This window comes from Pelophylax lessonae (genome assembly GCF_965119305.1).
Source record: "Pelophylax lessonae genome assembly, chromosome: 5".
NCBI lineage: Eukaryota > Metazoa > Chordata > Amphibia > Anura > Ranidae > Pelophylax > Pelophylax lessonae.
The window spans coordinates 58,184,668-58,206,916 of NC_138772.1; the positions used below are offsets into that span (position 1 = coordinate 58,184,668).

The window sequence follows — 22,249 nt, forward strand, 5'->3', positions numbered from 1 at the left end:
TCTCTCTGCATTGAAAGGGGGCACGCTGGTCACTGTGCCTTGAAAGGGGGACACGCTGGTCACTGTGCCTTGAAAGGGGGACACGCAGCGCTGGTCACTGTGCATTGAAAGTGGGGCATGCTGGTCACTGTGCATTGAAAGGGGGCATGCTGGTCTCTCTGCATTAAAAGGGGGGCACGCTGGTCACTGTGCATTGAAAGGGGGGCACGCTGGTCACTGTGCATTGAAAGTGGGGCACGCTGGTCACTGTGCATTGAAAGTGGGGCATGCTGGTCACTGTACATTGAAAGGGGGCACGCTGGTCTCTCTGCATTGAAAGGGGGGCACGCTGGTCACTGTGCATTGAAAGGGGGCACGCTGGTCATTCTGCATTAAAAGGGGGCACACTGGTCACTGTGCATTGAAAGGGGGCACGCTGGTCACTGTGCATTGAAAGGGGGCACGCTGGTCACTGTGCATTGAAAGGGGGCACGCTGGTCACTGTGCATTGAAAGGGGGTACGCTGGTCATTCTGCTGGGAAAGTCGGAACTGGTTACTAAAATTTTTGAATCCCACCACTGCACCCAGACCCAATGCTGCCACCTTGCTTTCTCTCGCTTGTCACATGACATCACTCTTATCTCTATTAATAAAACACAGACCTGACCAGAGAGGTGAGGAGGATTCTCAGAAGATTCTTGGAAGGACACAAGGATCTCTACAAGGACATCATGATGGAGAATCAGCCGCCCCTCACATCACTGGGTAAGAGGAGGCTTTATTGTAAAGGAGAGAGCAGTACGGAGGGTCCACCTAGATCCCCCATCATCTGATAAACACATAGAAACAATGTATTCAGTCAGTGTGTGTGTTTCCTACAGATGGATCCAGTAATGGGAACCCACCAGAGAGATGTCCCCGTCCTCTGTATTCCCGGGATTCCACACAGGAAGATCACACCATCACACATACGGTTAAAGAAGAGATAAAAGAGGAGGACGATGAGGTTGGTTTGATGGAGGCATTTTCAGACGAACACAAAGACCCCTTCAAGGATGTCTTGATGGAGCCATTCAGGAATGCAAACCCACCAGAGAGAAGTCCCCATCCTCTGTATTCCCGGGATTCCACACAGGAAGATCACACCATCCCTCACCATCTTCAGGTAGGTGAAGATGGATGTCGAGATCATAAATGTGATCTGACTGTATGAAAATATATTCCACATTTAGGTTTAAGGTTATTTGTGCTCACAGTTTAAAGAAACCATTCCCTGCTATTTTGTTTGTTTAGAATGAAAATCTGATAGATATAAAAGATGAGGTTAAAGAAGAAGAGACATATGTGATGGGTGATCAGCAGTTTGGGGAAGAGGTTGGGATGATGGACAAAGTTAAAGAGGAGGAATCTTCTCCAGACATCAGCACAGGTGAGTGATGGCAACTAAATACAAAAACTGTTTGGGTATATGGATTGATGTTTGAGGATCTGTAGCCGATATATATCTGGGGCCGGTATGCACTTTCCCCGATATATCGGAATCGGCCACCAAGGTGACCGATATTTTTGGGAAAGTGCATGTACCGGAGTGATTCCTGCATCACCCCGGTACCGGCGTCCATAGCCGACAGTCGGCTGTCTTGTAATGACAACCGATGCAGCTGAGAAGCCGCTCGGCTGTCATTACAAGACAGCCTTCTGCGGCTCGCCCGGGTCTCCCAACGGGAGACCCGGGCAACCAGCCTGCACGGATGCCGAAGACCCGATCAAAGCCGCATTCGGCTCTGATCGTGTCTCCATGTAAAAACCCGGAAGTGATGTCATGACATCGCTTCCGGGTACTCAGCACCAGATTCAAAAAAATTACAGCATTCAAAACAGCCAAACTTGGCGTTTTGAATGCTTTTAAGTGCAGAGGAGGGGTTTGGGGTCTTTTAGACCCTCAGATCCCTCCACAAGAGTACCTGTCAAGTACTTAAAATACATTTTTTTTTGTTTTTTTAATGTACGAAAATATCGGCCAATATCGATATTGAATGGCCAAAGTATTGGTATCGGCAACGAAAAACGTTGGATGGACTGAAACAGAATGTCCCAGAGGTGTTCTATTGGATTCAGGTCAGGCGAGTGTGGGGGCCATTCAGTGGTATCAATTCCTTCATCCTCCAGGAACTGGCTGCATACTCTCACCACATAAGACTGGGCATTGTGGTGTACCAGGAGGAACCCAAGACCCACTGCACCAGCATAGGGTCTGACAATGGGTCCAAGAATTTCATCCTGATAACTAATGGCCGTCAGGGTGTCATTGTCTAGCCTGTAGAGGTCTGTGTGTCCCTCCATGGATACGCCTTGCCAGACCATCACTGACCCACCACCCAACCGGTCATGCTGAACGATTTTACAGGCAGCATAACATTCTCCACAGCTTCTCCAGACCCTTTCACGTCTGTCACATGTGCTCAGGGTGAACCTGCTCTCATCTGTGAAAAGCACAGACTGCCAGTGGTGGACCTGCCAGTTCTGGTGTTCAATGGCAAATGCCAATCGAGCTCCACAGTGCCGGGCAGTGAGCACAGGGCCCACTAGAGGACATTGGGCCCTCAGGCCACCCTCAAGAAGTCTAGTTCTGATTGTTTGGTCAGAGACGTTCACACCAGTGGCCTGCTGGAGGTCATTTTGTAGGGCTCTGGCAGTGCTCATCCTGTCCCTCCTTGCACAAAGGAGCAGATACCGGTCCTGCTGATCGGTTAAGGACCTTCTACGGCCCTGTCCAGCTCTCCTAGAGTAACTGCCTGTCTCTTGGAATCTCCTCCATGCTCTTCTGTCAATGGCACGTATTGATGTGCCATCCTGGAGTTGGACTGGCTGTGCAACCTCTATAGGGTCCAGGTATGGCCTCATGCTACCAGTAGTGACACTGACCACTGCTGTCCCCACTCCTCACCCCCCTTCTCACACCGCTCACCTATATTCCAGAACCCCCCACTGACACTGTTGTCCCCCACTACTCATTCCCTTATTCAACATTGCAGATCTTCACTCCGCACACCCGCTTTTCGATGCTTCTGTCCCCCACTCTTCACCCAGACCCAATGCTGCCACCTTGCATTCTCTCATTTGTCACATGACATCACTCTTATCTCTGTTAGTAAAACACAGACCTGAACAGAGAGGTGAGGAGGATTTTGGGAGGTCACATGACATCACTCGTAGCTCTATTAATAAAACACAGACCTGACTGGAGAGGTGAGGAGTATTCTCTGAAGATTCTTACATGGACACAAGGATGTCTACAAGGACATCATGATGGAGAATCAGCCACCCCTCACATCACTGGGTAAGAGGAGACTCTATTGTAAAGGAGAGAGCAGTATGGAGGCTCCACCTAGATCCCCTATTATCTGATAAACACATAAAAACAATGTATTCAGTCAGTGTGTGTGTTTCCTACAGATGGATCCAGTTATGGGAACCCACCAGAGAGATGTCCCCGTCCCCTGTATTCCCAGGATTCTACACAGCAAGATCACACCATCAAACATACGGTTAAAGAGGAGGATGATGAGGTTGGTTTGATGGAGGCATTTTCAGAAGAACACAAAGACCCCTTCAAGGATGTCTTGATGGAGCCATTCAGGGATGCAAACCCACCAGAGAGAAGCCCCCATCCTCTGTATTGCCTGGATTCCACATGGGAAGAACATAACTATGCACAACATAATCAGGTAGATGGGACTGAGCAACTAGAACTCAAATACATTGTAGAATTCAACGGGTGAGATGACATTTTTCTGAATCATCTCTTTCTTCTATTTACAAATCTATTATTTGCCCTTTAGGGTGAGGAACAGAAAGACATCAAAGTTGAGGTTAAAGTGGAAAATGAGGAGATGCTTGGGGATCAGCAGTCTATGGAGAAGGGTGGTCCTCTGTATTCTCAGGATTCCACACATGAAGATCACACCATCCCTCACCATCATCAGGTAGATGAGAATGTAGGAAAATGATCCCAAGCCCTAAGAGATATCATTCTTCTATTATTATTATTTTGTATTTAATATTATTTCTGCAATTTTCTTGGTTTAGGATGAAGATCTGATAAATGTACAAATTGGGGTTATAAAGGAAAAGACGTATGTGAGGGGTGATCAGCATTTTACAGAGGAGGTTGGGATGATGGATGCAGTTAAAGAGGAAGAAACTTCTGCAGATATCAGCTCAGGTAATTATACAAGAATGGTTTAAAGCTTACTTAGTGATGTTTGGTTGGGTGGTATCATTGATCTGGTTAGTTGTCATAGTTTGGTGTTGTGATTGCAGCCAGTTCCACCACAGATCTATTTTAAACTTTGAAATGCTTGACCAACATACACTGCTCCAAAGAATGAAAGGAACACTTTGAAAACACATCAGATCTCAATGGGGAAAAATATCATGCTGGATATCTATACTGGTATGGACTGGGTAATGTGTTAGAATGTATACTGGTATGGACTGGGCAATGTGTTAAGATCTATACTGGTATGGACTGTGTAATGTGTTAGGATCTATACTGGTATTGACTGGGTAATGTGTTGGTATCTATATTGGTATGGACTGGGTAATGTGTTAGGATCTATACTGGTATGGACTGGGTAATGTGGTAGGAAGGAAAGGATGCCACATAGTTTGATGGAAATTAAAATTATCACCCTACAGAGGGCTGAAATCAAAGAAACCCCGAACATCAAAGTGAAAAAATGATGCAGCAGGCTAGTCCATTTTGGTGAAATGTTATTGCAGCAACTCAGAATGGTCCTCAGTAGTGTGTATGGCCCCCACGTGCTTGTATGCATGTCTGACAACGTCGGGGCATGCTCCTAATGAAATGACGGATGGTGTCCTGGGGTATTTCCTCCCAGATCTGGACCAGGGCATCACTGAGCTCCTGAACAGACTGAGGTGCAACCTGGGGGCATCGGATAGACTGAAACAGAATGTCCCAGAAGTCTTCTATTGGATTCAGGTCAGGCGAGTGTGGGGGCCATTCAATGGTATCAATTCCTCCATCCTCCAGGAACTGGCTGCATACTCTCACCACATGAGGCCGGGCATTGTCCTGCACCAGGAGGAACCCAGGACCCACTGCATCAGTGTAGGGTTTGACAATGGGTCCAAAGATTTCATCCTAATACCTAATGGCAGTCAGGGTGCCATTGTCTAGCCTGTAGAGGTCTGTGTGTCCCTCCATGGATACTCCCCCCCCCCCCCCCCAGACCATGACTGACCCACCACCCAACCGGTCATGCTGAATGATGTTACAGGCAGTATAATGTTCTCCACGGTTTCTCCAGACCCTTTCACATCTGTCACATGTGCTCAGGGTGAACCTGCTCTCATCTGTGAAAAGCACAGGGTGCCAGTGGTGGAGCTGCCAATTCTGGTGTTCAACGGCAAATGCCAATCCAGCTCCACAGTGCCGGGCAGTGAGCTAAGGGCCCACTAGAGGACGTTGGGCCCTCAGGCCACCCTCATGAAGTCTGTTTCTGATTGTTTGGTCAGAGACATTCACACCAGTGTCCTGCTGGAGGTCATTTTGTAGGGCTCTGGCAGTGATCATCCTGTTCCTCCTTGCACAAAGGAGCAGATACCGGTCCTGGTGATGGGTTAAGGACCTTCAACGGCCCTGTCCAGCTCTCCTAGAGTAACTGCCTGTCTCCTGGAATCTCCCCCATGCTCTTCTGGCAATGGGACGTATTGATGTGCCATTGTGGAGGAGTTGGACTGCCTGTGCAACCTCTATAGGGTCCAGGCATGGCCTCATGCTACCAGTAGTGACACTGACCCCAGCCAAATGCAAAACTAGTGACAAACACTAAGAAAAGATGAGTAGGGAAAAATGTCAGTGGCCTCCACCTGTAAAACCATTCCTGTTTTGGAGGTCATCTCATTGTTGCCCATCTAGTGCACCTGTTGGTAACAACCCCCTCTGCTACTTCACTGACCGGATGAATATCCCAGGAGTTTCCCTGACTTGATGCTATACTCTGATTATAAAGTGTTGAGCAGTGTATATGAGTGTGGAAAACTCTTGGTAATTTTTCTTGTCTTCTGACAGACGGACTCTGTGGTGGGAATAGAAGGACATCGGAGGAAGATGTGACTACAGAAGATAATGACATGGCATCTTCTCCAGAAGTAAATCCCGTTCCTCATGATATACATGACAGACCTCACCATTGGAGGAGATCATTGGATTTGTCTAATTCTGAGGAATCTCCTGATACTTCACATAGTCCTCTAATATCTGACAGTGCCGACGGGTGCGGGAAACCATCTCATCTCAGGGAATCTTCTTTATACCATAAAGGGGTTCATACAGGAGAGAATTCATTGTCATGTTCAGAGTGTGGGAAATGTTTTAGGAGAAAAAGAAACCTTCTTATACATCAGAGAATACACACTGGTGAGCGACCTTTTTCATGTTCTGAGTGTGGGAAATGTTTTAGTCAAAAAGGAAACTTTCTTATCCATCAGAGAATACACACAGGTGAGCATCCCTATTCATGTTCAGAGTGCGGGAAATGTTTTAATCATAAAGGAGACCTTCTTAGACATCAGAGAATACACACAGGTGAGCGTCCCTATTCATGTTCAGAGTGCGGGAAATGTTTTAATTATAAAGGACACCTTCTTCGCCATCAGAGAATACACACGGGTGAGCGTCCCTATTCATGTTCAGAGTGCGGGAAATGTTTTAATTATAAAGGACACCTTCTTAGCCATCAGAGAATACACACAGGTGAGCATCCCTATTCATGTTCAGAGTGCGGGAAAATTTTTAATCATAAAGGAGACCTTCTTAGACATCAGAGAATACACACGGGTGAGCATCCCTATTCGTGTTCAGAGTGCGGGAAATGTTTTAATTGTAAAGGACACCTTCTTCGCCATCAGAGAATACACACGGGTGAGCGTCCCTATTCATGTTCAGAGTGCGGGAAATGTTTTAATTGTAAAGGACACCTTCTTCGCCATCAGAGAATACACACGGGTGAGCGTCCCTATTCATGTTCAGAGTGCGGGAAATGTTTTAATAGCAAAGGAAACCTTCTTAGCCATCAGAGAATACACACAGATGAGCCTCCCTGTTAATGTTGAGAGTTCGGGAATTGTTTTGCGCACAAATGTTTACTTGTTAGACACCAGAAAGTTCATACAGGCAAGCGTCTCTAATCTTGTGCAGAGTGCGGGAAATGTTTAAGAAAAAACACCTACTTACACACAGGTGAGCGCCCTTTTTAATGTTAAGAGTGCGGGAAATGTTTTCCAAACAAAGGCTTATTTCTTAGAAACCAGAAAGTTCATACGGGCGAGCGTCCTATTTCATGTTCAGAGTGCGGGAAATGTTTCACCCCTTATGTACGTTTTAAACAGCAAAGAATTTACACCTATATTAGAGGCTCCGATTTCATGTTCAGAGTGCGGGAAAGTTTAAAAATAAAGGAAATATAATGAAACATCAGAGTGCACCCCCTGCTGGTACTATGGGAAATGGATGCTGGATTGTAACCGGTGGAACTGTTTAGTCCATAAACAAATGTGAAACCACCACAGTCCACTCGGGGCTGGTTTACACCCGCATCGCCCTCTGACCCGCTGTGGGGTTGGCAGGCAGCTGGGAGCCCTTATGTTAACCCTGTAAAGCCCACGCCAGTACGCCGCAACGGTATGCATCCTGGCTGTTGCGGCACAACCCCATTCAGTTGAATAGCATTGCTCAATGTGACCGGGGGGTGCGAGGTTAGCAATTGCAGTGCTATGTGTACCGCCCCATCCGGCTGCCAATTAAGCTTAAGGGGGTGGTAAAATCATGACTCAACTGTCTACCTTTACCGATCCCTCCCCACATGAGGCAACAGGCAGGAAATCATAACGATACATGAAGCAATAGACAGGCAATGCACAAGCCAACAATGGGCAGTCATTACAATACTTGATGCAACAGGTGGGAAATCATGACAATACATGGCCTTTTATGCAACTGCATGAAGACCTAACGGGAAATGCTTTATTCTTTTTGTGTTCTACTTATAAATATGTATATAGATCTAACCTACTGGATGGAAAAAGATCACTGTAAAATGCATTAACCCACAGCAGCCAATCAGGATTTATCTTTCACTGGTAAAACCTTTTTTATTGGTTGCTTCATGTTGTTGCTCCTTTTGATTTATTGAAGTAGCCGGCTTTTTATTGGACCAACCAATGTATGATTATTAATACATTTGACACATTTGTTAATTCTATTATAAAAGATTTAAGCTTTATTTTATTCATATCATTTACTGTGTGGTAATTGCTTATTCTGATCTTGTCCAATAAAAACTCATCGTACAATATTCTGTGCCGAGTCTTCTTTTTTACCAATGATTAGATGATCGGTGATTGGAATGTGATCAGTTCATAGAGAGTCATCCATTGGGGTTTTATTAGAGAGATGGAGAGTGGAGAAGGCACCACATTGACAAGCCATTGGAGGCCCTTTCTAAAGCCCTAAACTTTTTGGCAACCTGTCTATGAAATTAAGCCCCGTACACACGTACTGATCGTCGGCCGAACGATCGGCCGTCTTTTGTCCAGGGCTGTCCTGTCCGCTGAAAAGTGCAAAAGACTGCATAAGAATTTTGTCGGCCAACAACAGCCGACTGCAGAAGTGATGTCATGTGATGGTTAACTTTCTGTGTCTTTTTTTCTTCTCTGAGCATGCCCAGTCTTGCAAATCTGCTGATTGTCGGCCGAATTCTGTACTGACTGGCGAACAATCGGCCGTTCTAGTGTTGGCCAACAAAAATTTTAATGCCTGCACGACAGATTCTGTTCGGCCGAAAATGCGCTGTCGGCTGTCGGAAGCATCATACTGACAAGCCTACAATCGGCCGATCGGTACGTGTGTACGGGGCTTTAGTCTTCCAAACTCTATCTCACTGAGCTAAGGCCAGAAGAGTTCCAGGAGTTCTACTCTGTCCACAGTTCCCAAACCCAAAGGAGACATCCACCACATCTTCAATCTTAAGGCCCTAAATGTCCTCAGCTGGGCACAGGAGTTCTGCATGCAATCCACCAGGTCATAGCCTCTCTTTTTATCAGGGAGACGTTTTGTTTTGACCACCACATGTACTGCAGCAGGGCGGCCATTCTGTGCAGAATCACGTACCTGTACGTCATCTGCATTTCCAGGTCTGGGGCCAGAAGAGTTCCAGGAGTTCTACTCTGATCACAGTTCCCAAACCAAAAGGGCATATCCACCATCCACCACATCTGGACACTGGACAAAGCAGGAGGCGTTCAGTGGACATGATGTCCACCGGTACCCAGCAATCATTCCTGAGAGAGGTATAACAGTGAAAAAAAAAAAAACCCTGTAGAAGGAGCCAAATACTCTGAGCGCGTAGCTTTGCTCCTCTTCTTGTCTGGTACCTCCTATCCTTCCGGTGACGTCACTTCCGCTGTGCCTTCCACACTGGTTAGCGTGGCTTCTTGGGGCTCCTCCAGGCTCCCGAGCCAGCCAACTCTCTGCCCAGCAGCCGGAACAGATGACAGCAGTCCTGCAGGATGGTTCTAGGAGGATCCACATCCATAGACTCTGCCACCAGATGAGCACTTGTATATTTTACCTCTTCGGAGTGTTTTTAATCCTTTGCTTTTAAAACCCTTTAAACAGGATACTACACTTAGCTGGCGCTTCCAGTAGGGTTGCCACCCATCCAGGATTCACCTGACAGTTTGGGTTTTGAATCATGTGTTTGGGTTTCAGGTCTCCTGAAACCCGGACACAATATTCAGAGTGGACTGTGGCTCCCTAAGTACCACAACCCCTGAGTGCATAGATGTGCACACTGGCCTCACCCCTATACACGGACAGGAGAGGAGAAAGGGCTTGATCTACTCCTCCTCCCACCCCTACCCCTCTGTCTGCCCACCCACACTCCAATCCCTGGCATTTCTGTGCCTCAGGAAAGGGATGTGTGGGCTGGAAGTTTGAAGCTTAGCAACTGGCAGATACATAGTGGATGAAAGGCTTCGATGCCTGAGCCTCCATCCTTGGGTGAGTGAGCTCACCATCCAATGTCTATGACTGAAGTCTCCACCCTCTCTCCCTTCTCTCTCTCGTGCCTCCAAGTGAGTGAGTACAATAAGGTAAGGTTTAAGGGGTGCCATGTAGATTCTGATGTAAGGGGGGCTTTGGGAACCCTAATTAAAGGGGGGATTCTGGGAACTCTGAGGTAAGTTTGGGGTCCACAGCATTCCCCCTTAACCACTTGCCGCCTGCCCACCCACTGTCAAATGACAGCGGAGCGGTGCGGCTCTCGTTCACATGACGGCTTACCAGAACAGCCTCTTTCATGCGCAAGTGGGGGCACGCAGTGCGGCAATTGTGGCCGCACCGTGCTGCTTGGACAGGACGCAACCCCAATCTTGGAAAAGAGCCAATGACTTGGCTCTTTACACATGTGATCGACTGTGTCCAATCACAGCCGGTCACACGTAAATGAGGAAGTGCCGTTTACTGTCAGAGTGTGTGGCGAGGAGAGCCGATCAGCGGCTTCTCCTTGAAGGGAAGCCTAGGAAAGGTAATCATGGGAAAAAAACAGTATTAATATCTCCCTCCAACCAATGCCCATCAGTGCCCACAATCAGTGCCCATAGTGTTGCCAGTCAGTGCCTGCTAATCTGTGCTGCCCATCAGTGTCCATGAGTGCCACCTCTCAGTGCCCGTCAGTGCCACCTCTCAGTGCCTGTCAGTGCTCATCAGTGCCGCCCATCAGTGCGGCATATTAGTACTTCCTCATCAGTGCCCATAAGTGCCAACTCATCAGTGCAGCCTATCAGTGCACATCAGTGAAGGAGAAAAATTACTTATTTTCAAAACTTACTCAGACAATAAGAAAAACTTTTTCTTTCAAAATTTTCTGTGTTTTTTTTGTAAGAAATAAAAAACCCAGAGGTGATTAAATACCACCAAAAGAAAGCTCTATTTGTGTGAAAAAAAATAAAATGTTGCCATGCGCGGCTAAAGTGTTTGGGTTTGTCTTGAAGAAAAGGTGGCAACCCGAGCTTCCTGTGTGATTCTGCTAAGCAGGAACACGGATCTCTGCCTTCCCACAGTTAAAGCACCTCCCCCGCATTAAGTAGGCACTCCCTAGGAACACATTTACCTCTTTGATCACCCACTGATGTTAACCCCTTCCCTGCCAGTGCCATTCACTGTATTGGTGTCACTGGTCCCCAAAAAAGTATCAGTTTGCTGTGCGATTTCTCCACCGCAATGTCGCAGTACCACTATAAGTTGCTGATTGCCGCCATTACTAGAAAAAAAATTAAACTAAAAATTCTATAAAAATATCCCACCGTTTGTAGAAGCGATAACTTTTTCACAAACCAATCAATAAACACTTATTGGGATTTTTCTTTTTAATCAAAAATATGTAGCAGAATACATATTGGCCTAATTTGATGAATAAATTAGATTTTTTTACATTTTTTTTATTGGATGTTGTTTTATAGCAGAAAGTAAAAAATATTGTTTTTTTTTTTTTATCAAAATCATCCGTCTTTTTTTTGTTTATAGCACAAAAAATAAAAACCGCAGAGGTGATCAAATACCACCAAAAGAACGTTCTATTTGCGGGGGAAAAAGGACATCAATTTTATTTGGGTACAGCGTCGCACGAGCGCGCAATTCTCAGTTAATGTAACGTAGTGCCCCATCATTGGTGTCAATGGGAGGGATTGTGCCCCATTTTTAGTGTCAGTGGGTCTCATTGTTGGTGCCAATGGGAGGAATTGTGCCCCATCACTGGTGTGATCAGGAGAAGTTCCGCTCCATCATTGATGTCAGTGGAAGAAATTGTCCCCCAAGGGCCAAATAAAAGCAAGCAAATGGAATCTGGCCCCTGGGCCGCAGTTTGGAGACCACTGTTCTAGACAGCTCCATTTGCCCAGTTCCATTCCAGTCCCCAACAACACAACATCCTGTCATTGTGGGACAATTCGGTCCGTTCTGTGGAAAGTCCAGGTCACCTGGCACTGAACACAAGGCTGTCCCTGGCCTGTCCCTCTCCACCAATAAGAGAGAACATACCCAACCTTTATTATACGTTAGAGTTAGGATTAAAATTAAAATTTGGAACGTGATGCATCCTACCATTTCTTCAACTCTTTTTCAAAGTTCCGGGAGGCATTACGTTGAGCATGAGTATATGCCTCAAACAATAGTTTATCCATTTCCCGGATCCAGTCTCCGAGGGTAGGAGGACGTGAGGCTATCAGCTTACTGGCTACAATGAGGGAAAAAAGTATTTGAACCCCTGCTAATTTTGTACGTTTGCCCACTGACAAAGAAATGATCAGTCTATCATTTTAAAGGTCGGTTTATTTTAACAGTGAGAGACTAAATAACAACAAAAATATCCAGAAAAACACATTTCAAAAAATTTCTGAATTGATTTGCATTTTAATGTGTGAAATAAATATTTGATCCCCTATCAATCAGCATTTCTGTCTGCCAGGTGTCTTCTATACAAGTAACAAGCTGAGATTAGGAGCACTCTCTTAGAGTGCTCCTTATCTCAGCTTGTTACCTGTATAAAAGACACCTGTCCACAGAAGCAATCAGATTCCAATCTCTCCACCGTGGTCAAGATGAAAGAACTGTCCAAGGATGTCAGGGACAAGACTGTAGACCTATACAAGGCTTAAATGGGCTAGAAGACCATTGCCAAGCAGCTTGGTTAGAGGATGATAACAGTTGGTGCGATTATTCGCAAATAGAAGAAACACAAAATAACTGTCAATCTCCCTCGGGCGAGGGCTCCATGCAGGTTCTCACCTCGTGGAGTTTCAATGATCATGAGAATGGTGAGGAATCAGCCCAGGACTACACAGGAGAATCTTGTCAATGATCTCAAGGTAGCTGGGACCATAATCACCAAGAAAACAGTTGGTAACACACTATGCCGTGAAGGACTGAAATCCTGCAGAGCCCACAAGGTCCCCCTGCTAAAGAAAGCACATGTACAGGCCCATTTGAAGTTTGCTAATGAACATCTAAATAAATCAGAAGAGAACTGGGTGAAAGTTTTGTGGTCGGAGAAGACCAAAATGGAACTCTTTGGCATCAAATCAACTCACCGTGTTGGAGGAGGAGGAATGCTGCCTATGACCCCAAGAACACCATCCACACTGTCAAACATAGAGGTGGAAACATTATGCTTTGGGAATGTTTTTCTGCAAAGAGGAGAGGACAGGACATCGCATCAAAGGGATGATGGATAGGGCCATATACCGTCAAATCTTGGGTGGGAACTTCCTTCCCGGACATTGAGAATGGGTATTCCAGCATGAGAATGACCCAAAACACACAGCCAAGGCAACAAAGGAGTGGCTCAAGAAGCACATTGATGTCCTGTAGTGGCCTAACCAGTCTCCAGACCTTAATCCCATAAAAAATTTCTAGAGGGATCTGAAAGTTTGAGTTATCAAACGTCAGCCTCAAAACCTTAATTACTTGGAGAGGATCTGCAGAGGAGTGGGAAAAAATCCCTCCTAAGATGTCTGCAAACCTGGTGGCCAACTACTAGAAACATACCAAGTCATACTTTGTGAAGGGGTCAAATATTTTTTTCACTCATTAAAATGCAAATCAATTCATAACTTTTTTTAAATGCGTTTTTTTCTGTATATTTTTGTTGTTATTCTGTCTCTCACTGGTAAAATAAACCGACCATTAAAATTATAGACTGATTATTTCTTTGTCAGTGGCAAACGTACAAAATCAGCAGGGGATCAAATCATTTTTTTCCCCGCTGTATAAAAAGTGATCTCGTAATAGCCACTACCTGATCATGATCCATTGTGGAGAATCCCCAAAAGAAATAGAACAGGATCCAGAGTCAGTAGAATATCATAAACAGAATTTCGCTTATCTAACACTTCCTGCCAATACTTATATAATCAATGAGACTTTCTAAACCCTGTTGACAATAAGGATGGATACTTGAATGTTCCTGTTTTTCTGTTCGGATTAAGATTAAAAAGGAGAGCACCCTAAAGGCCAGTCCTTAAAAGTTACCTATTAGAGCAAAAAACTAAAACATCACCGAGAGTACTCAACTGTTTTGCTGCGAGGAACAAATACAATCACCGTAAGTACGCTAAGTACAAAAATCCCAATATGGTCCACAAGGTGGTGACCTAACTTCTCTCAGATGGAACGCACAGACAGGAAGTGATGAGGTATAGAGAGGAAGTGATGCAAGATACAGACAGGAAGTGATGAGATAAAGACAGGAAGTAATGTATCATACTGACCGGAAGTGATGTAGGTCCACAGAGGAAGTGATGTTAGATATAAATAGGAATTTCAGAGGCAATTTGGGAGGAAGTAGAGAGGAGATGTAGCTGGAAGTGGAAGCAGAGGAGGTAATAAGATATTATTTTCTATATATAATCTTTCATTACATAAAGAAAATTTTTTCCTTCAGTTTTTATGCCGGGGGAACAGAAACAGAGGAACGCATAACACTGAGAATCAGATTGCAGTCCCCCGGTGAAATTACATAAGTAGGATGAGCAGTTAAACTCCCTTCCTTATCTCTATTATTAAAACACATGTCTGACCAGAGAGGTGAGAAGGATTCTGGGAGGTCACATGACATCACTATTATCCCTATTAATAAAGTACAGACCTGACCGTAGAGGTGAGGAGGATTCTGGGAGGTCACATGACATCACTTCCTATCCCTAATAATAAAACACAGACCTGACCGGAGAGGTGAGCAAGATTCTGTGAGGTCACATGACATCACTCTTGTCTCTATTAATTAAAAACAGACCTAACCGGAGAGGTGAGTAGGATTCCCAGAAGATTCTTAGAAGGATACAAGAATCTCTACAAGGACATCATGATGGAAAATCAGCCACCCTTCACATCAACGGGTAAGAGGAGACTTTATTGTAAAGGAGAGAGTGCTTTAGGCTCCCCCTAAATCCCCCATCACCTGATAAATACATAGAAACAATGTATTCAGTCAGTGTTTCCTACAGATGGATCCAGTAATGGGAACTCACCAGACAGATGTCCTCATCCTCTGTATTCCCGAGATTCCATACAGGTCAACATTAAAGAAGAGATGAAAATGAAAGATGATGAGGATTTTGTAATGGAGGAGGCAGAGTTTGTAAAAGGACACAGGAAGCAGTACCAGGACACCATGGTGGAGTCATCCAGCTACAGAAACCCACCAGAAAGATGTCCCTGTCCTCCGTATTCCCAGGAGTCCACACAGGAAGATCACACCATACCCCAACATCATCAGGTAGGTGAAGATGGATGTTGAGATCGTAAAAGTGATCTGACTGTTTGAAAATATATTCAACTATTACGTAAAAAGTTATTTGTGCTCACATTTTAAAGAAACCATTCCCTGCTATTTTGTTTGTTTAGAATGAAAATGTGATAGATATAAAAGATGAGGTTAAAGAGGAAGAAGTGATGAATGTGATGGGTGATCAGCATTTCAGGGAAGGGGTTGGGATGATGGACAAAGTTAAAGAGGAGGAATCTTCTCCAGACATCAGCACAGGTGAGTGATGGCCACTAAATACAAAAACTGTTTGGATATATGGATTGATGTTTGAGGTTTTGTAGACCCATTTCTACAAAGACTTCATGATGGAAAAACAGCTGCTCCTCGCATCACCGGGTAAGACGAGACTTTATTGTAAAGGAGAAAGCAGTATGGGTCCACCTAGATCCCCCAATATTCTGATAAACACATAGAAACAATTTATTTGGTCAGCATGTGCGTTTCCTACAGATGGATCCAGTAATGGGAACCCACCAGAGAGATGTCCCCGTCCTCTGTATTCCCGGGATTTCACACAAGTTAACATTAAAGAAGAGATGAAAGAGGAGGATGATGAGGATTTTGTAATGGAGGAGGCAGAGTTTCCAAAAGGTCACAGAAAGCAGTACCAGGACACCATGGTGGAGTCATCCAGCTATAGAAACCCACCAGAGAGATGTCCCCGTCCTCCGTATTCCCGGGATTCCACACAGGAAGATCAACCCATCCCTCACCATCATCAGGTAGATGAGAATGTGAATCCCAGGCCCTAAGAGATATAATTTTTATATTATTTTTATTTTTTTGTATTTAATATTATTTCTGCCATTTTGTTTGTTTAGGTTGAAGATCTGATAAATGCACAATTTGAGGTTATAAAGGAAAAGATGTATGTGAGGGGTGATCAGCATTTTACAGAGGAGGTTAGGATGATGGACGCAGTTAAAGAGGAAGAAACTTCTCCAGATATCAGCTCAGGTAAATATGCAAGAATGGTTTAAAGCTTACTTAGTGATGTTTGGTTGGGTGGTATCATTGATCTGGTTAGTTGTCAAAGTTTGGTGTTGTGATTGCACCCAGTTCCACCACAGATCTCCTTTAACCACTTGCCGACCGCCGCACGACTATCTACGTCGGCGGTCAGCCCCTCACAGGCAAACTAACGTAGGGCTACGTTGCTTGCTTGTGAGGGTCTACGGAGCGAGCGCGCGCCCCCGCGTGGTCACGGACCCCCCCGCGCGTGTGACCAGCGGACCCGATGTCCGCCGGCCACTCGGCGATCGGCGGGGGAGAGGGAGAATGTCAGGCAGCTTGTGTAAACAAGCTGCCTGTCATTCTCCTCGCTGCAAAGACACTGATCACATGGATCTACTATGTAGATCCGTTGATCAGTGTCCTTACAGCTGAAGCCACAGCCAATCACAGTAGAAAGCACGCCCCTAGGGACACACACAGCCCCTCCCTCCCAAATAAAGTTAACCCCTTCACTACCAGTGTATTTTTACAGTAACAGTGCATATATATAGCACTGATTACTGTAGAAATGTCACTGGTAACCCCAAAAGTGTCAAAAATGTCAGTCAAGGGTCCGATCTGTCCGCCCCAATGTCGCAGTACCGCAAAAAAAAATCGCAGATCGCCGCCATTACGTGTTAAAAAAAAAAACAACAAAAATGACAAAAATCTTTCCCTTTGTTAGTAAACGCGTTAACTTTTGCGCAAACCAATCAAAATACGCTTTTTGCGATTTTTTTTTTTACCAAACATAGGTAGCATAAAACAAATTGGCCGAAAATGTTAAAAAATTTTGATTTTTACATTTTTTTTTGGGGGAATTTCATATAAAAAAATGTGAAAAATATTGTTATTTTTGCAAAATTGACGCTCTTTTTTTGTTTATAGCGCGTGATCAAAAAATCGCACAGGTGATCAAATACCACCAAAAGAAAGCTCTGTTTGTGGGAAAAAAAAGGACTTGTATGAACTGCTGCACTGCTGAACACTTCAGGGCCCGCACCGGTGCCCCCTTTCTCTCACTTATCTTCAGGGCTTAGACACTGGCACCCCCTTTCTAAGCCTTCTCTACTTTTTATCTGGCTCCCGGATCCCTCTGACCTTCTGGAGTGGTCCACTCTCCTAGGCAGACCCCTGGCCAGTTTACAGTACTCACAACACTGATTTTCCTGAAAACCTCTGCCCAGCAGCTCCACTCAGTCCACAGCACTCTGGATCCTTTCCTGTAGCCAGGGCCGGACTGGGAATAAAATCCAGCCCTGGAAATAATTTCATAACAGCAACATAGTATTATTATACCGGCCCAACAGCATAACGCCATTATTTTCTTGTTTATAAAAAGGGAAAACCCATGCATTTTAAAGCACATTTGAGAAGTGTATTATATATAGATAAGACAGATATGTTCTGGCAATATATGCTACAGCATAGCAACACAGGACAGATGGTCAGAGGCTGCATATTGGATGGAACAGGAGACATCTTAGGCTGTGCGGACATTATACAGGAGAGGTCAGAGGCTGTGCGGACATTATACAGGAGAGGTCAGAGGCTGTGCGGACATTATACAGGAGAGGTCAGGGGCTGTGGACATTATACAGGAGAGGTCAGAGGCTGTGCGGACATAATACAGGAGAGGTCAGAGGCTGTGCGGACATTATACAGGAGAGGTCAGAGACTGTGCGGACATTATACAGGAGAGGTCAGAGGCTGTGCGGACATTATACAGGAGAGGTCAGAGGCTGTGCGGACATTATACAGGAGAGGTCAGGGGCTGTGCGGACATTATACAGGAGAGGTCAGAGACTGTGCGGACATTATACAGGAGAGGTCAGAGGCTGTGCGGACATTATACAGGAGAGGTCAGAGGCTGTGCGGACATTATACAGGAGAGGTCAGGGGCTGTGTGGACATTATACAGGAGAGGTCAGAGGCAGTGTGGACATTATACAGGAGAGGTCAGGGGCTGTGCGGACATTATACAGGAGAGGTCAGGGGCTGTGCGGACATTATACAGGAGAGGTCAGAGGCTGTGCGGACATTATACAGGAGAGGTCAGAGGCTGTGCGGACATTATACAGGAGAGGTCAGAGGCTGTGTGGACATTATACAGGAGAGGTCAGAGGCTGTGTGGACATTATACAGGAGAGGTCAGAGGCTGTGTGGACATTATACAGGAGAGGTCAGGGGCTGTGCGGACATTATACAGGAGAGGTCAGAGACTGTGCGGACATTATACAGGAGAGGTCAGAGGCTGTGCGGACATTATACAGGAGAGGTCAGAGGCTGTGCGGACATTATACAGGAGAGGTCAGGGGCTGTGTGGACATTATACAGGAGAGGTCAGAGGCAGTGTGGACATTATACAGGAGAGGTCAGGGGCTGTGCGGACATTATACAGGAGAGGTCAGGGGCTGTGCGGACATTATACAGGAGAGGTCAGAGGCTGTGCGGACATTATACAGGAGAGGTCAGAGGCTGTGCGGACATTATACAGGAGAGGTCAGAGGCTGTGTGGACATTATACAGGAGAGGTCAGAGGCTGTGTGGACATTATACAGGAGAGGTCAGAGGCTGTGTGGACATTATACAGGAGAGGTCAGAGGCTGTGTGGAAATTATACAGGAGAGGTCAGGAGCTGTGCGAAGTTAGTTTGGATAAAAAAAAACGAGGGCTGCAAGGAGCCGCTAACCTGCCAAAGGTCAAATACACATTTCTAGCTTTGCAGAGGAAAAAACTTTTATTTTCACATTGCCCACCCTGATGGGGCCGGTACAGAGCTGGCGACATCTAAGGGGACAGCAGTAATGCACACTCTCAGGCTCACCTGCAATCACCATCATGCTGCTGCTGCTGGCGCAAGAAGTTTTGTGTGGGACAGTGTGGGAGGAGGGATCGGTGTTGGCGCGCCCGTGTCAGTCTTGCAGGCACAGGCAGTCAGTTGATCCACCCCGCCGCGCAGCCTCTCCGTGACGTCAGCCGCTGTAGAAGAGTAAATACGGACGTACCGTCCGTCACTCTATCTGGAGCGCAGCGGGGGCCGGGGGCGGGGCTGCATCGGCATCATCACAGCGGCGCGGCCCCGCCCCAATGCTTAAAGCGGCGCTGCGGCACTATGTTAAAGCGGCGCTGCGGCCCTATGTTAAAGCGGCCCCATGTTAAAGCGGCCCCAGGGCCGGCGGCCCAGCGGGAAAATTCCCGGTATCCCGGTAGGCCAGTCCGGCCCTGCCTGTAGCCCAGCTCAACCTCCGGTCCTCTAGGCTGACTGCCCAGGACACACTTGCTTCCTCTGACAGGAGGAGTGACAGCCTTCAGCCTCCTCCTAGGATTCTGCTTCCCGCCAAAGACTCTCTGCAGTGTGCTCCCCTCAGGCTTATATCCCATCCCAGGGTGCATTGCAGCAGGTCCCGCCCACTGAGACAGATATAAGCCCTGGTGCACTATTGGTCAGGTTTCCTCCACTGTCCAACAAGACCCCTCATTGAACACAGTGGGGAGACTCCCTAAACTCAACAGGCACACCTGGAAATGCATGACAGCCTAGCTGAATGATAAGCCCTACCCCCCCCCCCCCCGATAAGAAAACAGGGCCATATAAATACTTTTTCCTAGCACCTACCTAGTAGGAGGGTGCTTCAAACTTTAAAATGGTCGACCGACATATATTACTCCTGAAAAATACCTTTTTTTTTTTTTTTTTTTTTTTTTATTACCTTCCCACCTCTCCATTCCTCAATATAAAGTCCTATCCCAAACTAATGAGGATGAGATGCTGTACACCAAATTAAATGTCCTTCTCCATTCCTCAATATAACGTCATGTTCCCAACCATAACATTGTCATCATTTCAATTGCATTATTACTTAGTGATGTTTGGTTGGGTAAGGTTGTATCATTGATCCATGTCAGATCTCTTCTAAACTTTGAAATGCTCGACCAACATACACTGCTCCAAAGAATGAAAAGAACACTTTGAAAACACATCAGATCTCAATGGGGAAAAATATCATGCTGGATATCTATACTGGTATGGATTGGGTAATGTGTTAAGATCTATACTGGTATGGACTGGGTAATGTTTTAAGATCTATACTTGTATGGACTGGGTAATGTGTTAGGATCTATACTGGTATGTACTGGGTAATGTGTTAAAATCTATACTGGTATGGACTGGGTAATGTGTTAGGATCTATACTGGTATGTGCTGGGTAATGTGTTAGGATCTATAATGGTTTGGACTGGGCAAGGTGTTAGGAAGGAAAGGATGCCACATAGTTTGATGGAAATGAAAATTATCACCCTACAGATGGCTGAACTCAAAGACACCCCGAAAATCAAAAAGAAAAAATAATGCAGCAGGCTAGTCCATTTTGGTGAAATATAATTGCAACAACTCATAATGGTCCTCAGTAGTGTGTATGGCCCCCACGTGCTTTTATGCATGTCTGACAACGTCGGGGCATGCTCCTAATGAAATGACGGATGGCGTCCTGGGGTATTTCCTCCCAGATCTGGACCAGGGCATCACTGAGCTCCTGAACAGACTGAGGTGCAACCTGGGGGCATCGGATAGACTAAAACAGAATGTCCCAGAGTTGTTCTATTGGATTCAGGTCAGGCGCGTGTGGGGGCCATTCAACGGTATCAATTCCTCCATCCTCCAGGAACTGGCTGCATACTCTCACCACATGAGGCTGGGCATTGTTGTGCACCAGGAGGAACCCAGGACCCACTGCACCAGCATATGGTCTGACAATGGGTCCAAGGATTTCATCCCAATACCTAATGGCAGTCAGGGTGCCATTGTCTAGCCTGTAGAGGTCTGTGCGTCCCTCCATGGATATGCCTCCCCAGACCATCACTGACCGACCACCCAACCGGTCATGCTGAACAATGTTACAGGCAGCATAATGTTCTCCACGGCTTCTCCAGACCCTTTCACATCTGTCACATGTGCTCAGGGTGAACCTGCTCTCATCTGTGAAAAGCACAGGGTGCCAGTGGTGGTCCTGCCAATTCTGGTGTTCAATGGCAATTGCCAAGCGAGCTCCACAGTGCCGGGCCGTGAGCACAGGGCCCACTAGAGGACGTTGGGTGCTCAGGCTACCCTCATGAAGTCTGTTTCTGATTGTTTGGTCAGAGACATTCACACCAGTGTCCTGCTGGAGGTCATTTTGTAGGGCTCTGGCAGTCCTCATCCTGTTTCTCCTTGCACAAAGAAGCAGATACCGGTCCTGCTGATCGGTTAAGGACCTGCTACGGCCCTGTCCAGCTCTCCTAGAGTAATTCCCTGTCTCCTGGAATCTCCTCCATGCTCCTGTGACTGTGCTGGGAGACACAGCAAACCTTCTTGCAATGGGACGTATTGATGTGCCATCCTGGAGGAGTTGGACTGCCTGTGCAACCTCTATAGGGTCCAGGTATGGCCTCATGCTACCAGTAGTGACACTGACTCCAGCCAAATGCAAAACTAGTGACAAACACTAAGAAAAGATGAGTAGGGAAAAATGTCAGTGGCCTCCACCTGTAAAACCATTCCTGTTTTGGAGGTCGTCTCATTGTTGCCCATCTAGTGTACCTGTTGGTAACAACCCCCTCTGCTACTTCACTGACCAGATGAATATTCCAGGAGTTTCCCTGACTTGATGCTATACTCTGATTATAAAGTGTTGAGCAGTGTATATGAGTGTGGAAAACTCTTGGTAATTTTTCTTGTCTTCTGACAGACGGACTCTGTGGTGGGAATAGGACATCGGAGGAAGATGTGACTACAGAAGATAATGACATGGCATCTTCTCCAGAAGTAAATCCCGTTCCTCATAATATACATGACAGACCTCACCATTGGAGGAGATCATTGGAT

General features: G+C 46.0%; 1 protein-coding gene and 1 long non-coding RNA gene across 2 annotated transcripts; both read left to right on the forward strand.

The window, feature by feature from the left end:
- The first annotated feature begins 678 nt into the window (after positions 1-678).
- On the forward strand, positions 679-3,642 carry LOC309556862. The gene is made up of 3 exons (XR_014225351.1): positions 679-745; positions 862-990; positions 3,578-3,642. It is a non-coding gene; the product is annotated as an uncharacterized lncRNA (long non-coding RNA).
- Positions 3,643-3,691: 49 nt separating this feature from the next.
- Positions 3,692-7,117, forward strand: LOC309556423 (uncharacterized protein; the record flags this gene model as incomplete). Its single annotated transcript, XM_082258889.1, has 2 exons — positions 3,692-3,708; positions 6,277-7,117. 2 exons carry the CDS (start codon positions 3,692-3,694, stop codon positions 7,115-7,117), a joined length of 858 nt encoding a protein of 285 aa, XP_082115015.1.
- Between the last annotated feature and the right edge of the window lie 15,132 nt (positions 7,118-22,249).